The sequence below is a fragment of the Hemiscyllium ocellatum genome, chromosome 6 (genome assembly GCF_020745735.1).
Source record: "Hemiscyllium ocellatum isolate sHemOce1 chromosome 6, sHemOce1.pat.X.cur, whole genome shotgun sequence".
NCBI lineage: Eukaryota > Metazoa > Chordata > Chondrichthyes > Orectolobiformes > Hemiscylliidae > Hemiscyllium > Hemiscyllium ocellatum.
In genome coordinates this window covers 3,908,387-3,932,980 of record NC_083406.1, presented here as the reverse complement: position 1 = coordinate 3,932,980, position 24,594 = coordinate 3,908,387, and the positions used below count along the sequence as shown (strand labels likewise).

Genomic DNA, 24,594 nt, shown 5'->3' with positions numbered 1-24,594 from the left:
TGATCGAATTATACATAGTTTAAGGGAAATTCCCCAAAGTACAGAATAGATATATACCAACAAATAAGAAAAATTCTAAAGGGATAACCCACCATCCATGATTAACTAAAAAGTCAAAGAAAGAAAGAAATTGTGCAAAGATATATAGATCAGAGAATGGAAGGTTATAAAAACAAGTATAGAATTACTAAAAGGTTGATAAGGAGGAAAAAAGTTAGCCAAAAATATAAAAACAGACAGTAAAAGCTTTTTTCAGATATTTAAAAATGAGATGAGTTAACAAACTCATTTTGGTCCTATAAAAAGGAGTCTGACAAATTAGTAAGGATGAAAAGATAGCAGATAAATTGAGCAGATATTTCGCAGTGATCTTCACGAGACGTGGTAAAAGTAATATCTCAAAAACAGATCTAAATCAGGAACTGAAAAGGAGGAAAAACTACGGGGAATGCTGCCACACCGCCCATCCACTACCCAAGTAATGCAAACCAACTAGGGCTTCAAAATCAAATGACAATCACAAAAGTGTCCTGTGCTTCCACACTTGGAAGGAGCAGCAATGTTCTGGGTATTACAGGGACATGGATCCAGAGGCAAACATGCAGCATTACCAATGGCAGTGTGATGTTACAAATGACAACATGATGCTTGATGACCAGCAGGAGTCTGAGGGGCTGCAGGGCTTCATTTCATACTGTAAAATTCTATCAAATCAATGTTCTTAATTTATTTAGAGAACAAATAATAACAGCCAATTATTGCCAAAAAAAACACATTTTGTAAGAGCCTTACTTGAAACTCAAACCAATCAGTATACTTCAGAAGTATACAAATTCAAGAGAAAAAAAATCAACATTTATATGTATGACACAACAGTGCTGATTGGTAAGTGGAATCTGAGTGGCAGAAGTGTTGCCATGCAGAATACATCCAATAATGCTGACTCACAGTTAACTGTCAGATTTTGTTTAATGTTTTTCATCAGGCAGGATGACTCTTGAGTGGTCAGGGCCGTGAACCAGTGAATTGTTGAGCTGAAATTGGTGCAGTGCATGTGCATGTTCTTTCTGTCTGCAAAGGACAGGGCATGTATTTTAACGTAGCATATGAATCTCCATGACATGTACGTAGCCCTTATGTCCCTGAGACAGCCATATTAAATGAAACAATACATCACATCAGTGATTCACAACAAGCAAGGGAGTGCCTATACCCAATCAAGTTGTGCTTGCAAAACACTGTCCAAAATTATTTGTGATTAATTTTACAATCAATTTAAGATTGTCAGCTGGACTCAGTGTGTGTATTGAAAGCTACATATATTAATACACAGGACCCTGTTCTTTGAGACAGACAGAACATTTACACACACGGTAACTGTTCCAACTCAACAAAATAAGTAATAACTATTTGCTGGCCCATTTGTCAGGGCAGTGCCTTGATCAATCAGAATCAATCTGCCTGATTTAAAAGATAAACAGAGCTTGACAATTAACTGCCTATCAGCAGTAATGGGTGTAATCTCCATCACAATATCTCAATCAGAGTCAACCTCCAACCAAGCAGCATTCTCTGCTCATGCATTACTAAGTTTTTTTTCTCTTGAATTGGTAATCTCGCAAAATGTCCTGAGTGCAAGATAAAAAGTTTCAAGAAAATGTGTCTTTTAGTGATACTTAAGCTATTTTTAAAGCCAAAAAACTATTTGTATAACTATTAACTTTAAATGGAAGTTGTCAATAAGAATGGGTACAATCATCTCATACAGAAAACAAATAATCTTTTATTGCTTACTGTATCACATCTCTATGACACTGGACTCTTTTGGCTATAAATTTCTGTGAGCATTATCTTAACCTCCACAACCACCTCCTCAAGGAGTGGTGCTTTCAAAGCTAGTGCTTCCAAATAAACCTGTTGGGCTATAACCTGGCGTTGTGTGATTTTTAACTTAATCCACTCCTCAGTCCAACATCGGCACCTCCAAGTCAAAAATCAAATACTGCAACTCAATGATTTGAAATTCTAGTCAGTCAATATAAAACGCAATTGAACAATGCAAATCAATTTTCCAACTGTTAATGATTACATTAAGAGTAATTGGACCATACAAGTTTGATGGGACGAAGAATGAAGAATAGTAAATACATGATTTGGCATACAATGTGAGAAATTTACAAGAAAGATGACTGTTCAGAAATACACATTTGTTAACTACATCACTGATCAGAAAACACAAAAATAAAGAAATGTATTTAAATTTTATATTCAAAGGAACATAAGTTGCCATATTATTTAAACTACCCTAAAAAGACTGTTTTATTAGTGCACACAGAACAGTGCCCATTAGACATTTAAAAGCCAAAAGAACTGCGGATTCTGTAAATCAGAAACAAAGACTAAAGTTGCTGGACAAGCTCAGCAGATCTAGCAGCATCTATGAAGAGAAATCAGAGTTAACGTCTCAGGTCCGGTGACCCTTCCGCAGAATGGTTCTGAGGAAGGGTCACTGGTCTCGAAACACTAACTCTGATTTCTCTTCAAAATGCTGCCAGACCTGCTGAGCTTTTCTGCCATTTCTGTCTTTGTTCCATGAAATAATTCTTTTTCAAAAACACATACCTTACACCAGTTGACTCTCTTCATGTTGAGATCCAGTTTAAACTCTTTCTTCAGTTTTAATCCATGTGGGAGTGTAGCAGGAGGTGGAGACCAGTGTCCTCTCTTAAACCCTGTCGCAAGTGGTGGTGGTAGTGGCGGTGGTGGTGGTGGTGGTGGAGGGGGAGGAGGGGGAGGGTAAGGCCCAGATGTAGGAGGTGGTGGGGGCACTCCACCTGGAGCTGAAGATGTAGAACTACAGGATGTGACTTCACTTTGTGTGCCAATCAAGGTGGGCGTTACATTAGGTGGTAATGCTGAAAACTTGGAAGAAAAAGTTAGAAATAAATTCCAAACAGGAACAGAAAAAATAGAATTACAATCCAATATCAATCCTATTTCTTTTCCCCTAGTTTTCTCCCTCAGCTTTCTGAAGGTATGAATTCTTTGTTGGTTGTGGTTCCATTGATGCTGGTCATCGTCAAATAATCTTTCCAAGTAGCTGTTAGTGTAAAAGTTTGATATGCTGTTGTCAAGAAACATTTCCAAAAGGTGTCACTGGTAGGTCATCAAGAATCAAACAGCCCCGTTAACTTACTCCTCCATAACAAAGGTGACCCTGTCACATTGCAAACCCAAGATACTGCAGAAAAACTTCCACATGAAACCTGAAATTTTTCTGGTTAAGCAGCTATTCTGGCCACTGTGGAAACCACTGAACTATCAGTGGAGCATTTTTTATTTGTTTATAGGATGTGGGCATTGGTGGCTAGATCAGTATTTATTTCCAATCCCTAATTGCCAATAGGGCAGTTAAGAATCATCCCTGTGGGTCTGGAATAATATGTAAGCCAAACCAGGTAAGGACAGCAGATTTCATTTCCGAGGGGACATGAGTCTGTTTGTAATTTCTGTTTGTAGTTTCTGTTTGTAATTTTTATCTGTTTGTAATTTTTATTAATGACTTGGAAGAGGGAGTCGAAGGGTGGGTCAGTAAATTTGCAGACGATACGAAGATTGGTGGAGTTGTGGAGAGTGAGGAGGTCTGTTGTCAGCTGCAAAATATGATGCAGAGCTGGGCAGAGGAGTGGCAGACGGAGTTCAACCCTGTCAAGTGTGAGGTTGTCTATTTTGGAAGGACAAATAAGAATGCGGAATACAGGGTTAACGGTAGGGTTCTTAGTAAGGTGGAGGAGCAGAGGGATCTTGGGATCTATGTTCATAGATCTTTGAAAGTTGCCACTCAGGTGGATAGAGCTTGTAAGAAGGCTTATGGTGTATTAGCGTTCATTAGCAGAGGGATTGAATTCAAAAGTTGTGAGGTGATGTTGCAGCTGTACAAGAGCTTGGTAAGGCCACATTTGGAGTACTGTGTGCAGTTCTGGTCGCCTCACTTTTGGGAAGATGTGGAAGCTTTGGAGAGGGTGCAGAGGAGATTTACCAGAATGTTGCCTGGAATGGAGAATAGGTCGTATGAGGATAGGTTGAGAGCGCTAGGCCTTTTCTCATTGGAACGGCGAAGGATGAGGGGTGACTTGATAGAGGTTTATAAGATGATCAGGAGAATAGATAGAGTAGACAGTCAGAGACTTTTTCCCCGGGTACAACAGAGTGTTACAAGGGGACATAAATTTAAGGTGAAGGGTGGAAGGTATGGGGGGGATGTCAGGGGTAGGTTCTTTACTCAGAGAGTGGTGGGGGCATGGAATGCGCTGCCTGTGGGAGTGGCAGAGTCAGAATCATTGGTGGCCTTTAAGCAGCAATTGGATAGGTACATGGATAGGTGCTTAAGCTAGGACAAATGTTTGGCACAACAGCGTGGGCCGAAGGGCCTGTTCTGTGCTGTATTGTTCTATGTTCTATGAGTGAAACTGGCAGGTCTTTTTCACAATACGTTGAGTGTTGCAAAGTTACCATGCAAGCTCATTCCAAAATTCATTGAATTTAATTATGACAATCTGCCGGGTGGAATTCAAACAGATGTCCCCAGAATGCTGGCCAAGGGTTGTGGATTGCAAGTCCACCATACCACCTGATTTCCTCTGCTTTTGCTTGCCAAACCAGCAAGGAGCAATTTTGCATTAAAATCAAGATTTTTCTTTTTTCACAAATTAAGAGGTTAAAAATGATGTCTGAAAGAATTTAAACAGACTGAAGCGTTTAAACCACAAAACTGAGAAAGTTACACAGTATAATGTAAGATGGGAGGATTATCAGACTGAACTAGAGAGTTATGGACAAACTAAAATTTCATCAAAATTGGCCGTATTGCAAAGCAGAATGATCAGTCACTCTGGAAATAGATCATCATCAGCTCTAGAGGGATGTTTTCATCATCATGATCATTTGAAATCACAAAAGGACATCTAGTCACGTGTTTTGTCAAGTATTCTGCTCTAATAATAGGCTAAGATGCTTTAATTATCCAGAATCGCAAAATTTGTTTTCACCAGCATCTTATGAACCAGCACTCTCGATAAACTGGCATAACTTAAGTACCTGAAATACGAAAAGTTTACTGTATTATCGCAATATCTGTGATGTCCGAATAGTCAATTACGGTGCGAGAGAGAAGGCTCTCTGCTGGTAGGTTTTATTTAAGGCAAAGTTGCATTATAATTTAAATGATTTATGCTGTAAATAAAGTAGAACAGTGATGTGTGTACTCCCCGCATTATGTTTCTATTATCTAGTGTTATTTTTGTATTGGTTATGCAGATCTTTTAATCAACGGCACACTCCTGGTACCATTGGTGCCAGCTAATAAAATGTTTATGGAATTTGTTTACCACTAATACATAAGTGTGAAACCACAACATACATACACAAAACATGAATCAACTAAAGTTGTCCAACTACCCTGCATTAAACTTGGCACAGTCGCACCAAATTGTAATGCAAAGCAATGCCAACAGCATGAGCTCAATTCCTGCACTGGCTGTGCTTACCATGCAGGACACTCCTTCTCAAGCTCTCCCTTTGCCTGCGATGAGGTGACCTTCAGGTTAAACCATATCCAGTCATCTCTCTTTAAATGCAGAGCATCCCTATGGTCTGGTAGGATCATGGCAACTTTACTGTGACCCTGCCTTGATTTGACCAGCAGAAGAATTAAAAAAACATTCATACTCTGCACCTCCATATGTTTGTGAAATATTTGTCAATTACACCTCAGTGGGATACTTTAAAACAGCTTAAAAATTCAAAAACACCATTACAGTACATACCTGTATCTTTAATAGCTTTTTTGACATTAGTATATGTTTTATTCAACTCTCTACCACAATGACAATAAGTGGGTGAATTCAGCTTAATGACATTCAATATTTGTTCAATGCCGCTGTTCTACACTTATTTCCCACTATAATTTCTCATCCTTGAGCCTCAAAGGAAGACCATGTTTGCTTTCTCTTCCTTAATATATACTTTGAGAAATTATTTCAATTAGATTTTATATTTCTTTGCCAACTTATTCTCAGATTTTATTTCTGTTGCTAACAATTCCTTGGATATCCTCTGTTGGCTTTAAAACCATTCTAATTCTTGAGATCACTACCCAGTTTGCATTATAAATTGATTCTTTTTGCGTAAGCTTATCCTTAAACTCTTTAGTTAGCTGCAGATCAGTAATTTTTTCCCATGGTGTGTTTATTTCTCATCAAAATGTATATTTGTTAATAACTTTGAAATACTTTTAAATGCTCTCCATTATCTACTTATTATTTTATTAATTTGATCTTTTAGTCAAATTTGGGAATCTGCCATAACCAATTCAATCCCTACCAAAGTAATTGCCTTTACTTAATCTTAACAGTCCAGTTGCACATGATGCATGTCATTCTCAAGCTCAATCTAATATTTTTATATTGTGACAACCTGTGCCCCAGAGATTACTAAATAACCCTGTTTCTTTATTCACAACTAGATCGAAAACAGGCTTTTCACTGGTTGCCTCCATAATGTAGTCTTACTCTAGGATTTTGCCTTGTATATATTCCATAAACACCTTCTCCAAACTGTCTTTGCCAATTCATTTCTCCTGTTTGTATGATATTTGAATAATTGGTGCATTGTCTTTGTTACAAGCTTCCTGCATTGCATGATTAATGATTAATTAATTCAAAACTACTATCGACAGGAGGATCCATAAACCACTCTCCATGATGTTTTCAATACCTTACTATTTCAAATCTCATCCACACTGATTTGTCTGTTATTGCCAGCCAAGCTCCTTTCTCACAATTATTTTTGTGTCATTCTTCGGCAGGTCTACCACCCAACTTTTCCATTATGTCTGACCTTTCAAAGCACCAACAGCCATTGATCATTAAGTACGTAATTTTGATCATGCTGCAACACGTTTCTGTAATGGCTACTCTATCAAACATATTAATCATTAATTGTGTCATTATTTCAACGAATTATGAACATCTTGTGCTTTCAAACAAAGGTTATACAATTTTAACTTACTTTAAACTCATTTTCTTAGATATACCTTCTTTGATCAGACACTATTAGATTAGATTAGATTACTTAACAGACCCTTCAACAAGTCCACACCGACTCTCCAAAAAGCAACCCAACCAGACCCATTTCCCTACATTTACCCCTTCACCTCACACTACGGGCAATTTAGCATGGCCAATTCAGCTAACCTGCACATTTTGGATTGTGGGAGGAAACCGGAGCACACAGAGGAAACCCACGCAGAAACAGGGAAAATGTGCAAACTCCACACAGACAGTTGCCTGAGGCAGGAATTGAACCTGGGTCTCTGGCGCTGTGAGGCAGCAGTGCTACCCATGGTGCCACCATGCCGCCCATATTACTGTTGGACAGTGACAAAGATTGATCCAATTAAGGGCCACACGAGTCAGAATTACTCTTGCAACAAAGGGAAGGGACCCTTCTCCAACAATTTTGAACAGAAAAGGAAATGGGATGCGTTGAAATGTGTGCAAGCTGCAAATTTATGTTGCGAGTACTACACTGGAAATGAGCATTTCAAACATCCGGAATTTAAATCAAGGCAGCTGTATTTTAGAAGCCTTCCTCAATCATGCCATGCAGAGCCAGTGTGTGACCCATGGTTTGGAAGTGGGAAGAGTTTTAAACAAAAATTATATTGCTTCATTTACAAGTCATTATGAAAAGCTGTAGTCGAAATTGAATCAAGAGCAAATTATGACAGTGCTGTGATTTAAGACATAAACTACTGTTAAATAATGTGGTTATCAGGTTGTTCCTTCTGACAACAGACATCCTAGTGACTGAAGACTCTAAGCACTATAAGAATCTAGACTAAGAGTAACTGTTTAAAAATAAGGGAGTCATCCATTAAAGACAGAAATTAGGATTTTATTTTCTTCTCGGAGGGTGGGGAGTCTTTGTAATTCCCTTCCTCAAAAGGCAGAAGAAGAGTCTTTGAAAATTTCTAAGGCAAGGGAAAATAGATTGCCAAAAGAAATGACGTGAAAGTTTGTTGGGAGTTTGTCTATGGTCTAATCAGATCGGCTATGATCTTACTGTCTGGCAGAACAGGCTCAAGGGGCTCAGAGATCTTCTGTTTGAATATGATTCTGCAGAGGATAACTTTTTAAAGTTATGTTCAATGGGTATTTACCGACTAATTTATAAACTATAAATTCTAAATTTTATCAAAAGGATTGAGAGTTTTGTTGTAAAGTGGATAATGGGTGATTGAGTTGGTAAGGTAGAGCAGATACAGGTAATCCACAGATTCGTAAGTGCAAGCATTTGTAAGTCTGACGTTTGTAAGTCAGGGACTAACCATATCAGTAAGAAATGGCCTTGATCGCTATTTCAATTCAACGCAGAATTTGTTTCTTTAAACAACAATGGCAAGATTATTACCTTCTAGTTCCCCTTTTTAATATAATAAATGCAAAAGTTTCTGTGTTAGTGAACAGAATTGTTACAAAATAACCTTTTCCAATTTATAGCATTTGAAAATAATTCAAAATAACAATCAAATACATGGCTGTTTGAATAAGGTAATGTTCTCCTCAGAATTTATCTTGATCCTTCCATGAATTGTTGGACTTACATGTATTTATTATTAAAAATTGAAAAAATATTTTAATATTCTCACTCAATCCTATGTGATCTTTTTTCTGCAGAAACATAAACCATAGGGAGAATCAAATAAATAGCCTAAGAAATAATTTCCTGTATTCAGATAAAGATCTGTAATGATGCACTGAATCAAAGTGCAGTGGACCCTCCACCCTCCATGGTTAATTACTCAGGAAATGTGTGACATGAGGAGCTAACAACTACTGAAACAGAAGCAAAAGTTTAATTAACAAGAGTCCAAAAAAAACTTGAAATCAATCTTGAAACAACAGAGCTAATTAATAATGCACAACCATTGCATTACACAGCCTTCAGCATTTTGGGCAGAAGCTTGCAAGATGGCAGCTTGCAAATCTTTGAAAAAGCAAAACGGGAACAGAATACCAAACAATTTTTTTAAAGTTTACATTAAGAGTATGAATTGTAACCAGTTGCTAGATTGTAACCACCAACAGTTTGAAACCCAAAGAAAGCAGTTAGCAGACTTGATTACCTGTGCTTTGAGACTTTGCAACTCAGCTTCAAGCTCATTGATTTTCTCTTCTCTCTTCTGTATTTGTGCCTGTGCCTCTTGCCGGGCTGTAAATTCTTCATCAAACTGAAAGATAAAGGTGCATCAACCTAAGCTCTGTGGACTTCTGCATTATCAAGTTTGCTTTATTTTTGAGAACGCTGTGGTATCTATATTGTCATTTGGAGGTACAACACAGAAACAAACCCTTTGGTCCAACTCATCCATGCCGACCAGATATCCTAATTAATCTAGTCACATTTGCCAGCACTTGGCCCATATCCCTTTAAACCCTTCCTATTCAAATACCCATCCAGATGCCTTTTAAATATTGTAATTGTACCAGCCATTTGATTAGACAGTTCATTCCACATACTCACCACCCTCTGCGTGAAACAGTTGCCTCTCAGCTCCATTTTAAATCTTTCCCTTCTCACCCTAAACATATTCACACCCCCAGGAAAAGACCTTGTCTATCTAACCTATCCAGGCCCCTCATAATTTTATAAACCTCTACAAGGTCACCTCTCAGCCATCGACGCTCCAGAGAAAACAGCCTCACTTATTTAGCCTCTCCCTTTAGCTCAAAAGGAAAATGTGTAGGACAGATAAAGGGGAACCAGCAGATGTAGTATACATTCCACTAAAATAAGATTAGCATATTGGATAAGGGCACATGGAGTAATATTTTTGGACGAAGGAATGTTTAAGTAATGAGCAAGAAGCAGAAAGTAGGGTTAATGGGACAGTGAAGTTGGCAATTGAATACTCCAAGAAAGATTTCTGGGTCCTTCATTATTTCAAATTTATATTAGATTTAGGCACAGAAACAGACAAAGTGTATTCACATCAGCTGACTATCATAGAATCATAAAATCCATACAGTGTGGAACCAGGCCCAAGTCCACACCAACCCTTCGAAGAGTACTCCACCCAGACCCATTCCCCTACCCTATTACTCTACATTTCCCCTGACTAATGCCCTAACCTACACATCCCTGAACACCATGGGCAATTTAGCAAGTCCATTTCACCTAACCTGCACATCTTTGGACTTGTGGGAGGAAACCAGAGCACCCAGAGCAAACCTATGCAGACACAGGGAGAACATGCAAACTCCACAAAGACAAGTGCCCGAGGCTGGAATCGAACCTGGGTCCCCAGCGCTGAGTGCTAACCACTCAGCCATCGTGCCGCCTTATACACAGTTTCTAGGAACATAAGCTGTGTGGACGTCACAAAGTCACTCAAAGTGGTACAGGCAGATTGGCATTTAGCAGGATAAAACTTGAGTATTGCCAAAAAAAAACTTATTATGCCAAAACTTTACTTCTTGCAGTCAACAACACAATTTCCAAGAATACCAATTCAAGGGGAAAGCTCAGCTTAAATAACATGAGAGAACAATGGTGATGGGTTAACAAGTAGACTCTGACTAGTAGATTTGCCATGGAGAATGTATCAGCTGATGCTGATTGTTCATTAACTACCAGGCTGTATTTAAATTTTAAATGAGGCAAGTTAATCTGGTTGAGACAGGTTAAGGGTTTATGCTCGAAACACCGATTCTCCTCCTCCTCGGATGCTGTCTGACCGGCTGTTTTTCCAGGACTACACCTTTTGATTCTCATCTCCAGCATCCGCAATTCTCACTTTCTCCTAGGTTAATCATTCATCAGGGGATTGCCTTGATTAAATGAACCAGTGAAGACTACCAACTATATTGTCGTAATGAAAAAGGCATTGTGTACATTAATGTTCTTTCTGGCGGCAAAGAAGAGGGCCGTTTGTATTCATATACATTGCATCCAGTACATGCAGTTGCACCAAATTGCGAGCCTGGCTGACAAGCCTAACTTCGTTGTCAGTGTAGCTCTTCATACACTCCAAACTATCAAGCAAATAAAGTCCAACTGCAGAATACTATATGATGTTGTATTGTGAGTTTTGAAGAGCAAGCCGATCGGATCCAGTCAGATCCTTGCTCATCATGAACAGCTGAAGACATATGCTGTTTCTTACAACCAACCAGACTTTGGAATATGGGGAGAGGTTGATCCAGCAAGTTAAAATAGCCAGGTTGAGAATAAAAAATAGGATGAAGAGAGATGGACCCAACCAGTTAGAACAGAACTAGCCGCAATTTCTGAAAATCAAAATGTGATGTCAAAAAGTAATGACTTGTTGGTGAACACTTGGAAATTTTTATTCCAAAACTCTAACAATGTATTGGTGATTATAGAGTTTTATTCAATATCACTGGAGATTGTCAATATTAGTTTGGTCTATTAATAGTCATAAGCATCACTATTAATGGATGAAACTTTATTAATAAGGTCGATTACCATTAACAAAGATATAAGTTAAATTAGGGGTAGGCAAGGATCCTCCAATATTGAGAGTGTATATCTGTGCAATGAGAGAACTCCAGGATACTTCTCATGTCCTGGGTAACCACTAACATGGAAAGTGTTGTCAGTTGTAGCACCTTGATCTCTGTGCATCAGAAGTTGAGCATTAGTTCTGAAGGATGTGGGATATATATATAAGCTGAATAGGTTGCATCCCAGTTTGCTACCATTACTGGACAGAGTTTAAAGTATGTTGGCAAGTTATACAGGAACTTGAGGGTGAATTCTGATAGGACAAAATCAGAAATGGAAATATAAGGCATTAATGAACGCTTCTTCTGCCTTTCAGACCCAAAGGTTAGAACATACAAAGAAAAAGTAAGCAGTGCTTAGGAGAAGAAATAGACAAGCTGAGGGAAGAGACAGAAATGCTATGGTATGATCTCTCAGCTTTTACAGAAACTCAGCTTGAAATGGGACAGGAATAGCAGCTTCACATTCCTGGTTACAGCGGTTTCAGACAGGATAGAGAATGGGATTTTAAAAGGAGCGGGAGAGACAATTTACATTAAAAGAACAATTACAAGAAGAGAAATGATATTTTGGGAACGGCATAAAATGAGCTCTTAGGGATTGAACAAAGTAGCAAAAGAAAACATGCAATCACAAAACTGGGAATGTATATAACGTGCCAAAACTGGTATAGCCTTAGCATGAAAGTAAGAGGGAACAAAATATTGCATTTTGTATATAACAAACCCAACATGGGAAAGTGTGATTCTGGGCCTAGTTTTAGGAAACCAAACTGAACAGGTTAAAGGGTAGCAATGGAGAACACTTTAATAGTGGTGAAAATCATAATTCAGTTAGTTTTTAACATAATTATGGAAAAGGACAAGGATTCAACAGGACTTAACATTCTAAATTGGGGTAAGACCAATTTTACTAAATTGAGGAGTGATTTCAACTGGGGATGCATTCAAAAGAAAGATTCAAAGAGGTCAGAGTATGTACCTAAAATAAGAAAAGGATCGGATGGCCAAACTTAGAGATCCTGATGTCAAGATGCATATATGGCAAAGAAGAGGCAGAAAAGGAAAGTGTATGTTCGACACTGAGAACATAATATTTCAGAATGCCAAGAAGAATATACAAAGTGCAACAGTGAAATCAAAAGGGCAATTAGGAAATCAGAGAGAGTGCAAAGAAAAAAATTGACAAGTAAAATCAAGCATAATATCAAAATATCTTATCAACTCATTAAGAATAAGAAGATAATTAAGGAAAGAGTAGATTCCAAAAACCTACTTATGTATGCAGACAGAGAATGTGGGAATAACTCTGAAAAGGTATACTGCACCAGGACCATATGAAATGTACTCTAGGCTGTTAAAAGAAGCTGTCAGGAAAGTATCAGACACTCTGACTCTTGTTTTTCAATCTTCACTGAATGCAAATATGGTAATGGAGGATTGAAGGACTGGTAATGGTATCATTTTGTTTCAAAAATGAAACAAGAGTTACACTGGAAAATTACAGCAGTGAGTCTAATCTTGGTAGTGCCACATTATTGGAAAAACTCTAAAAGACAATATTAACAATCATTTAGAGATGGACAAGGTAATCAAGGACTGTCGGCATAGATTTTTAAGGAAAGTTCCTATCTGACTACTTGATTTAATATTTTGAGGAAGTATTGCGAATTAATGAAGGTAGTGTCGTTGATGTGGTCTACATGGATTTTAATAAGCCTTCTGATGAGGTCATACCATGGTAAACGAGTCTTTTTTTTTGAAAAGCCCATAGAATCCAGGGGAATGTAGCAAGCAGGATACAAACATTAATGGCTGATAAGCAAGTTTAAGACTGGAAGGCTGTTCCCATTGATTTTTTGCACAGCTCAATATTAAGCCACTTGCTTTATATATATATATATATATATATATATACACACACACACACACACACACACACACACACACACACACACATATATATATATCAACGATCCAGATGTAAATCACAAGAGGGATGATCAAGAAATTTGCAGATAACATAAAAATTGACTGGCTCTTTGAGAGTGAGGAGAGATGCTTTGGACCACAGCAAGATATCAGTGCATTGGTCAGATAGACAAAAAGTGGCAATTGGTATTCAGCCTGGAGAAGTGTAAAGTGATACATTTTGGGGAATTCAAAGGAGTGAAGAACCTTGAAGTGCATGTTCATAGAATCTTGAAGACAGCAGGATTGGTCTATAAGCTGTGTTAAGAATTTTTCTCCTTATTAGTTTATGCACAGAATATAAGTACAGGGAGGTTATGCACATCTGCTCTTGAGGTGCGTCACAATACATATTAACGAGATGTTTAAAAACGGTCAAAAACAGTAATTCATATTAGCATCTAGGATTACCTGAAGGAATGCCAGAGACTTAATGGAATGAGGGAACAAATGATGGATATATTGATTAAGGGTTAAATGGGTGTGAAGTGACTGTATAAATATGGGGAGCATATAATCAGTGGGATGGGAAATTTTTGGAGTGTGATTAACTGAAATAAAGTTCTCACTAAAAATGTGGACTCAACCTCTATTTAAAACAGTTATGTTCTTGTGTAACAGTTAGGTCACAGCTTGAATACTGCATGCAATTCTGTCGGCTCATTACAGAAAGGATGCAATTGTACTAAAGAGGGTTCAGAGGGAATTGCCCAGGCTGTTGCACAAAATTGCTGTTGAGAAGAAAGATTGGAAAAGTTCAGGATATTCTCCTTTAAATATAGGACGCTAAGAGGAGATTTGATTGAAGTGTACATGGTTATGAGGGGTCTGGATAAGAAGGATTTGTCATCTTTCACAGAGGGGTTTTTAAGTGACTGGTAGATGAGGAAAAGGTGGGGATCTGGAAATGATTGCCTGAGAGGATAGGAGAGACACAACCCCTAAAGTAATTTCAACAGAATCTGGCCACACCCCTAAAGTCCAATAAGCTCCAGGGAAATGGACTAACGGCTGGAAAATGGGTTAGGCTGGGTAGTTAATGTCTCAGCAGGAACAACTGTGGTGGGCAGTGTGGGCATCTCAGCACACATTCTAAATATCTGAAGAGTGGGAGTGTACAGGGATATGGAGAGTGGATTGGAGAGCAAGACTATATGAATTGCTCCTTCGAAAGGATAGTGCAAACCCAATGGGTCAAATGGCTTTCTTCTGTGCTACAACAAATCAATGAAAAACAATTTTTAAAAATGCATGATACTTGTAAATTCATAGACAGATATACAAAGAACATAAAGTTAGCAAGCAGGTATAACAAAAATCAGAAAAATAACTGACATCTTTTTATTGGAAGAAAAATGGAGGACAAAAACAAGCAAGTCTTGTATAATTACGCAGGGATTTGTTCACACCACACCAAAGGCAATACAAACAAACTTGGTCTCCATGTCTATACTTGCCATGGATAGGCTGTAACATTGGTTCATTAGATTAGTGTCTGGAACAGGATGCTCATCTTTCATGAGACATTGAGTATATTGGACCTATGCTCATTGAAACAGGCAGTGTGGAAGCAAAGAGTATGTTTACCTTGCTGAGGAATCTAGAATACTGAGGCACAGCCTCAGGAGGATAAAGGCTCAAACATTTGAGTTTGAGATAAGGAAAGATCTCTTCAGTTAGAGGGCCTTTGTATTTGGATTTCTCTAACATTTAGATGCTCCATTATTGACCACACTCAAGGCTGAGAAAAACATAATTCAAATCTATTGAGGAATGAAAGGGTATGGGAACTAAGCGGTCAAGTAGAGTTCAGGCAAAAGAAAAGTCATGATTGTATTTAAAAGCCTAGCAGGCTGCAAGGGTCATGGTCTACTCCTGCTCTTACATTTTTACATGTTTTATTCACATCACTTTGGAATGAGGTTTCCTGCTGGTCCACAGTTTAAAAAAGCACTAAGGCCATCTATCATCTCTTCATTTATCTCAATTCCACCCATAATTTCATTAAGACACATGTATTTTAGATTATAAGGCAAATTAAAGTGAAGAATGCTCCTTTCTCAACAGCATGGACGATACAATGGTATTGCGTACCTTTCTAGTAAGTTCTGAAAACTTTTGTTCACAATCATCGACTCTTGCTTTGTCAGCACAAATTTCTGCAGAAAAAATAAGCATGTGATCCAGGTTCATAATCTTATTGTTCCTTATGTTGTTGTATCAAAATAAATATGATTCGGCTTTTTCTCCAAAAATATTCTCACCAATAAGATGATCAAAGTTTACATCTAATCGTTTCCGGTATGTAAAGTCAGGATCCATGCCACTACGGTGTAACACTATCTGGGAAACACATTCTTCTATGATCTTGAAATACTGTGGCCTGCAATAAAAAGAAGCAAATTAATTCATTTAGTCTGAATTGAACTTGAAATTCACAAATTGTTGTGACTGTGTCCAGTATTGATACACAGATCTCATTTTGTTAGATGATCCATTTTTCTTCAGAAGTCAGATGACACCGATTATAGTCCAACATGTTTATATGAAATCACAAGTTTTCGAAGCATTGCCCCTTCGGCAGAAGTGAGAGAGAAGCATGCAGGGACAGAATCTATAGGCGGAGAGATCAAAAGATGTGAGTGGAGTGTCAACAGACTGTATAATAGGTCTGTGCAGGTGATTAAGAATGTCAGACGGTGGAAGTAAAACATCAACAGCTGAATAACAAGCAAAGGGATGACCTATAATCCGATTAAATGAGGCAGCGAGATAATTACAAAATATTGAAAGTAAAGTAGTACTGGAGACAAGCCAGACCAAATGACTCGAATAATATAATATGGATTACATGCCGAGGGTCTAATCAAGCTAATAAGTAATCTAAAACTGTACAAACTTATTAAGATAGAGAGATCATAACAACTTATCAAGATGATGGTGTCAACACAAAACAGTAAAATTTTACAGACACGGAAACGTGGTGGAGTCACATGTAATGCGACATGAACTCAAGATCACAATTGCGAGTGTCTTCACGGGGACAGAACTTGGCTATCAGTTTCTGCTCAGCAATTCTCACTGATACACAACAATGCAGAATCGCTGAGCAGAAACATGAAGACGGCCTCAACCGTGATCTTGGGTTCATGCCACAGTACATATGACCCCATCAGGCATCTGTATCTATAAAATATTCATAAGTGCCCTGTTTTGACACCATAACATTAATAAATTGTTATGAACTCTCCATATTAATCAGTTTGTAGTTTAGCATTACTTATTAGTTTGGTTAGACCCTCGGCATGTGACTCTTATACCTATTATGTTATCCAGGTCATTTGGTTTGTCTCCAGCAACACCTAACTTTTAATTTTTGCAATTATCTCTCTGCCTCATTTAATTGGATTATAGGTCATCCTTTCATTTATTATTCAGCTGTTGATACTTTACTCACACCATCTAACACACTTGATCACCTGCAGAAGCATATTCTTCTGTATGTCTACACTCTACTCACATCATTTTTATGATCACTTGATCCCTCTGCCTATAACTTCTGTGTCTGTATGCTTCTCTCTCACTTCACCTGATGAAGGGGCAATGCTCTAAAAGCTTGTGATTTCAAATACATTTGTTCAACTATGACTTGGTATAATCTGACTTCTGACCTTGTCCACTCCAATGCAACACTGGCACCTCCACATTACATTTTCTTCCTTTCTTCAAAAGAAGTGCAACTTCTGTGTCGAGGTGAGAACTACTGTCATTGTGTGATCAGTTGGTAATACAGCAAACATTTTTATTGACCAACATCTATGGGACCAGAAGTGTGCCAGTCAATCGAACATTCCGGATAATCAACAGGTCCACATCACCACAGTAAACCCAACCAAGCAAAGCTGCAAGGCATCAAGTCTTTTTTAAAAATCTATGCATAAACATCAACACACCTCCTAAAATCATTGTACAAACACACAGTAAGTATTAGAAAGGTAATGCAGGGAATATACCCACCACTGTAATTAAAGCATAAATACTGGGACATCTCAGTAGATCATGGTTTGGAGGTATATAATTTTCATTGGATGGTGCTGCATTGATTGGTGATTTATCAATTAGATCTTGAAGAAGTTTTATTTCAGGACATGATCAATATATTTTTATATCTGTTTCTTTAGTGTTTAGTTTCTTCCTTTGTTTTATTGTTTATGTCACTCTTAATCACTATCGCTTGGCCTTTGTCAAATGTCTGTCTTTCCATACCTCCTGCTGTTTCTGACTCTTCTCTCTCCCTCTTTTTTAAGCTACCTTTTTTTATGGGACGCTGACTTTGTATACATCTTTGATCTTTTTTGTTGTGTTCACATTTTAAATTTATGTTATTTCCATTTCATTCAGATTTTTAACTTTCATTGTCAATTTCTAGTTGGGTTCATTAGGTTCATTGGGCTCCAGCATCGATCATATGTATGTCTCAGGTGTGAATGTCAGGCAAAAACATAGTGCAGTTGAGGCAAAATTCAGTACAGTACAATTCAAATTTTGATTATTTAATTAAGTTTGCCCAATTCACAATCTGTAGGTGCTGGTGATGAGACAGTGTAATGCTAAAGCAGATTCATATAATCAGGTTGAGTTGTCCATTTAATTAGTCATCCTAATTAATATCAAAGGGTTCCTGCACCCATTGCGAATATGTATGGTAAGTGTGTATATTCAATTGACAAATGAACTGTGGCATTGATAGAATACATCATAAAGAACATCTAGGAATAAAATGTTCCTAGATGTAATATTTTCCGTTGACGCAGCCAATGCTCCACAGATGGTGGAACTTATATTCAATTCATATTATCTAGAAGGTACAGGTATTCTTAGTGATGGTAACATGAAACTCTCATTGATTGTTGCAAAAATCCATCTGGTTCACTAATGTCCTGTAGGGAGGAAGATATGCCATCTTTAACAATTCTGGCCAACATAGGATTCAAGACTGTGTGGGTCTGCAGAATAATATGGTTCACCCTTAAACGATTGCTGAAATGCCAAAGCAATTGCGACCAGCAACAAATGCTGGCTTCACAACATCCAGTGAAAAATAAATAAAAGAAAATAAATCAAAACTTACCTCACAAAATAGTCATTTGTGATCAATAACATGTGTTGAAGAATGGAAAGGAAATGACTTTCAGCTGCCGTGTTCTTCAATGTATTGAACAGCATATTATAAACATCATTAATTTCAGTGCAGCAAACGTTAAGGGAAATACATTGCAGGAAGTAACAGATTAGCATACATTGATCAAGTTTTTAATCATTAGATTAATATTTCCAAGCCATAACAGAAAGTATACTGATAAATGTTACTTTCCTCTTCATCAATTGGTGAACGCTAACATGAGGGGACATAGCTTTAAATTTAGGGGTGATAGATTTAGGGCAGATGTTAGGGGCAGTTTCTTTACTCAGAGAGCAGTAGGAGCATGGAATGGCCTGTCTGCAACAGCAGTAGACTCATTAAGGGCATTTAAATGGGCAATGGACATACATATGGATAATCATGGAATGGTTAGGTGGGCATCAGATTATTTTCACAGGTCAACGCAATATCGAGGGCCGAAGGGCCTGTAATGCACTGCAATGTTCTGTGTTCTATATTAATTAGTATTATGGATAGCATTAATATGTCAAAGAACCAAGAAACAGATGACATTGTAAAAATAACACCTGAGGTAATGAAACAGGGATTTGTGATAACTGCCAATACAAAAATCGTGGCTTTGTGTCTGCTACAACATGTATGTTTCATACAAAACCTCTTCCTGTCCAACTTTCTCTTTCAGTTTTGATTTTTGCATTTATGGAAAATCTGGAAGTAATGAACATAAATTTCTTCACACTTTCCCTTCAAACAGATTTGTTGGAGGCATTCATAGAAGGACATCATACGTATTCATCACCATTATCTAATTGCTGTAAATAATGAACATTATAAATTAACTATAGTTGATCAACAAAAATATAGTCAGGCAGAATTTGCTCAAAAATATGAATTGGTAATCCACAATAATCAACATTTTTTTATTAAATATACCAATCAGCAACCAGAAACTGCTACAGGACAGGTACTTAGATAGAATTCCCTGATTTTATTTTAGCAGCCACATTGCTCCTCCAGCTGGCACACAGTATATACCCAAGAATACAGCTTATAACCTTCACACAGAAAAGCTTAAATATCATTTCTGTAATAACAGCAAACGTACACATAACAAATCAAATTAGAAATTTATCCAATAGATTTTGCCAATTTCCAACGGCTTCAGTGCTGACTTTGATCTCTTTCCACTGCTTATTTTCTACAGTTGTGACTTCCACAATCCTTTGTTACTTAGTATATACTATTTAACTCTCCTCCACAAGAAGTACATACAGTATAAAAATGGTCATTCAGCCCAACTATTCTATGTTTGTCTTTATACATCACTCCTAACTTTCATCACGCAAATCTACCTTCATAACCCTCTATTCCAATCTCCCTCAAATAATTGTCACTCTCCCATATCTCACTGTGATAGCAAGTTTTACATTCTTCGTGAAAAGCAGCTTCTTTCGTATTTCCAATTCAATCTAATATTGATACCATCTGGTTATGCTCTTGTCTCAAGTACAAATAATCTCTCTCTCTCTCTCTTCATTCAATCAAAACCTTTCATAATTTTGAAGATCTCTATTAAGATAATCCTAAAACATTTTTTTCAAATAAAAGAGACCCAACCTGTTCATCTTTGCCAGCTTGGGTGGGGATGGGGTTGTGGGTCAGGTGGGCTGCAAATCAGAGAGTTTGTACAGACTTCATAGGCTAAACTGGGATTCTATGAATCAAGTTATTAATGGCATAGGGTCTTTTTTTTCCCACACTGGGACCTTGAGTAACAGCCCCAGCTTTCAGCAGTTGAACCAGTGTATAGCTGGGATTTAAAGACAGTGAGTCGGGAGTGTGGTGCTGGAAAAGTACAGCAGGTCAGGCAGTATCCGAGGAGCAGGAACATCGACATTTCGGGCAAAGGTCCTTCATTCAAAATGAGGCTTGTAAGCCGATGGGGTGGATAGATAAATGGGAGGGGGTTGGGGGGAAGGCAGCTGAGAGTGCAGTAGGTGGAAGGAGGTGAGGAGAAAGGTGATGGGTCGGAGGGGAGGGTGGAGCGGATAGGTGGGAAGGAAAATGGACAGGTAGGACACGTCATTAGGTCATGCTGACCTGGAAGGTTGGAACTGGGATAAGGTGGTGGGAGGGGAAATGAGAAAACTAGTGAAATCCACATTGATGCCATGCGTTTGGAGGGTCCCGAGGCGTTCTTCCTCTAGGCGTCCAGTGGTAGGAGAGCAGCGTTGGAAGAGGCCCAGGATCTGCATGTCCTCAGCAAAGTGGAAGGGGGAGTTGAAGTGTTCCGCCACAGAGCAGTGGGGTTGGTTGATGCGGGTGTCCTGGAGATGTTCTCTGAAGCGCTCTGCGAGTAGGCATCCTGCCTCCCCAATATAGAGGAGACCTCATCAGGAGCAACAGGCACAGTAAATGACGTGTGGAAATGCAGGTGAAAATGTGATGGATGTGGAAGGCACCTTTGGGGATTTGGACGGAGGTGAGGGGGGAGGCATGGGCACAAATTTTGCAATTTAAAGGTAGTGGCAGAGCAGGAATGCTGGAAGTTCTGACAATGGCGAATAAATCTGTCTCTGGCAAGGATATAAAATGAGGCAGCAGTGAAGAAATATGTGTAAAACCCACTAATGCTCAGGAAGAGAAACCCTCCATGAAACTCCACAACATTGACACTGAGCTGATCTTTGGTCAAGTTTAACACAGGTTATAGTCATATAGATGTTCAGCATGGAAACAAACCCTTCGGTCCAACTAGTCCATGCCAACCAGATGTCCCGATCCAATCTAGTCCCACCTGCCAGCACCCGGCCCATTTCCCTCCAAACCTTTCCTATTCATATACCCATCCAAATGCCTCTTAAATGTTGCAATTGTACGGGTCTCCACCACCTCCTCTGGCAGCCCATTCCACTCACACACCAGCCTCTGCATGAAAATGTTGCCCCTTAGGTCTCTTTTATATCCTTCACCTCTCACCCTAAACCTATGCTCTCTCATTCTGGACTCCCCCACCCCAGGGAAAATACCTTGTCTATTTATTCTCCATGCCCCTCATGATTTTATAAACCTCTATAAGATCACCCCTCAGCCTCCAATGCTCCAGGGAAAACAGCCCCAGCCTATTCAGCCTATAGCTCAAATCCTCCAACCCTGGCAACATCTTTGTAAATCTTTTCTGAACCCTTTCAAGTTTCACAACATCTTTCCGATAGGAAGGAGACCAGAATTGCACGCAATATTCCAACAGTGGCCTAACCAATGTCCTGTACAGCCACAATATGACCTCCCAACTCCTGTACTCAATACTCTGACCAATAAAGGAAAGCATACCAAACGCCTTCTTCAGTTTCCTATCTACCTGCGACTCTACTTTCAAGGAGCTATGAACCTGCACTCCAAGATCTCTTTGTTCAGCAACACTCCCTAGAACCTTACCATTAAGTGTATAAGTACTGCTAAGATTTACTTTCCCAAAATGCAGCACCTCGCATTTATCTAAATTAAACACCATCTGCCACTCCTCAACCCACTGGCCCATCTGATCAAGATCCAATTGTGATCCGAGGTAACCTCCTTCGTTGTGCACTACACCTCCAATTTTGGTGTCATCTGCAAAGTTACTAACTACACCTCTCATGCTCACATCCAAATCATTTATATAAATGATGAAAAGTAGAGGACCCAGCACCGATCCTTGTGGCACTCCACTGGTCACAGGCCTTCAGTCTGAAAAAAACCCTCCTCCACCACTCTCTGTCTTCTGCCTTTGAGCCAGTTCTGTATTCAAATGGCAACTTCTCCCTGTATTCCATGAGATCTAACCTTGCTAACCAGTCTCCCATGGGGACTTATCTAAGTCCACATAGGTCACGTCTACCACTCTGCCCTCATCAATCCTCTATTACTTTTTCAAAAACTCAATCAAGTTTGTAAGACATGATTTCCCATGCACAAAGCCATGTTGACTATCCCCAATCAGTCCTTGCTTTTCCAAACATATGTACATCCTGTCCCTCAGAATGCCCTCCAACAACTTGCTCACCACCGACGTCAGGCTCACTAGTCTATAGTTCCCTGGCTTGTCCTTCCCACCATTCTTAAACAATGGCATCAAGTTAGACAATCTCCAGTCTTCCGTCACCTCACCCGTGACTATAGATGATACAAATATCTCAGCAAGAGGCCCAGTAATCACTTCCCTAGCTTCCCACAGAGTTCTAGGGTATACCTGATCAGGTCCTGGCGATTTATCCACTTTTATGCATTTTAAGACATCCAGTACTTCCTCCTCTGTAATGTGGATATTTTTCAAGATGTCACCTATTTCCCTATAGTCTATACCTTCTATGTCCTTTTCCATCGTGAAGACTGATGCAAAATACCCATTTAGTATCTCCCCCATTTTCTGTGGCTCCACACAAAGGCCGCCTTGCTGATCTTTGAGTGGCCCTATTCTCTCCCTAGTTACCCTTTTGTCCTTAATGTATTTGTAAAAACCCTTTAGATGCTCCTTAACTCTATTTGCCACACTATCTCATTTGCCCGTTTTGCCATCCTGATTTCCCTCTTAAGTATATTCCTACTGCCTTTATACTCCTCAAAGGATTCACTCGATCTGTCCTGTACCTGACCTATGCTTCCTTCTTTTTCTTAACCAAACACTCACTTTCTTTAGCCATCCAGCATTCCCTATACCTATCAGCCTTTACTTTCACCCTAACAGGAATATACTGTCTTTGGACTCTCGTTATCTCATTTCTGAATACTTCCATTTTCCAGCTGCCCCTTTATCTGCGAACATCTGCCCCCAATCAGCTTTTGAATGTACTTGCCTAATACCATCAAAATGAGCCTTTTTCTAATTTACAACTTCAACTTTTAGATCTGGTCTATCCTTTTCCATCACTATTTTAAAATTAATAAAATTATGGATGCTGGCCCCAAAGTGCTCCCCCACTGACACCTCAATCATCTGCCCTGCCTACCTCTCCTACCTTTCCTGGAGTTAACTCATCCATATGACAGCATTTATGACTTTTTTTTTCCTAAAACTTCCATCACACCCCCTTGTTCTTGTAAATTCCTCATTGCCTCTAACTGTCGCTCCAAGCAATCCATTCGATCTGATAGGATTTGCAACCATCCATTTATTGCAGATATAATCCTACGTAACACGAAAACTCTCCCTAAACTCCCACATCCAACAAGAAGAGCATATCATTCTACAAGGTCCATTTTTTCTTTTTCCAATCTATAGACCCAGAAAATAGCATTGTCTTATTCCTCAACAAAACACTGCTCCAGGCTAACTTATGGCTTATATTTTTTAAGTTAAATAAGAAATATATCTCAATAAAACATGTAATCAAGAAAGCACCCACTCTACTCACAAATGCAGATTTACAGCAATGCCACACTTAAACATATTTACTTATCTGTTTCTGTGCTGTGACCTCTCTCAAACAGATTCCTCCAGTTGTGAATTTCACTATTTGTTAATTTTCCCAGATGCACTCCGATGTTCAGCGATACATGAAGTCAACAGCAAAGGCAGTAACTGCGCAGGTTCACTGCTGTGTCAGTTAGCAGTGTGGGTTTCTTTTTCTCTCTCTCTCTCTCTCTCTCTCTCTCTCTCCTGCACAGACATGTGCTGCCTTTGTCTGTTCCTCTCCTTTTCAAAAATGCCATTGTTTTGACTTTTTTTTCTCTTCAAAGTTCCAAAACAATGCAACAGCATATAAAACAGTAAGTGCTGCTCCTGGAATTCGAGGAAATTCTTTATTCTTTGATTAGGCTACTCAACACTTCCCTCCTTTTTATTTGACCTGCACGCATCCAGTCAGTCATCTCATCATTCAATATAGTATC

At 38.7% G+C, this 24,594-nt stretch overlaps 1 protein-coding gene across 1 annotated transcript in view; it reads right to left on the bottom strand.

Annotated features, from left to right (window-relative positions):
* The window catches only part of LOC132816349 (protein diaphanous homolog 3-like), a 545,172-nt gene that overhangs the window by 367,178 nt on the left and 153,400 nt on the right, over positions 1-24,594 (bottom strand). The window contains exons 12-16 of the mRNA XM_060825802.1: positions 18,691-18,807; positions 15,824-15,942; positions 15,654-15,718; positions 9,188-9,292; positions 2,623-2,922 (exon numbers count right to left, since the gene is read on the bottom strand). Of these exons, the coding sequence (XP_060681785.1) occupies positions 2,623-2,922; positions 9,188-9,292; positions 15,654-15,718; positions 15,824-15,942; positions 18,691-18,807 (706 nt within the window). The remainder of the gene's footprint in view (positions 1-2,622; positions 2,923-9,187; positions 9,293-15,653; positions 15,719-15,823; positions 15,943-18,690; positions 18,808-24,594) is intronic.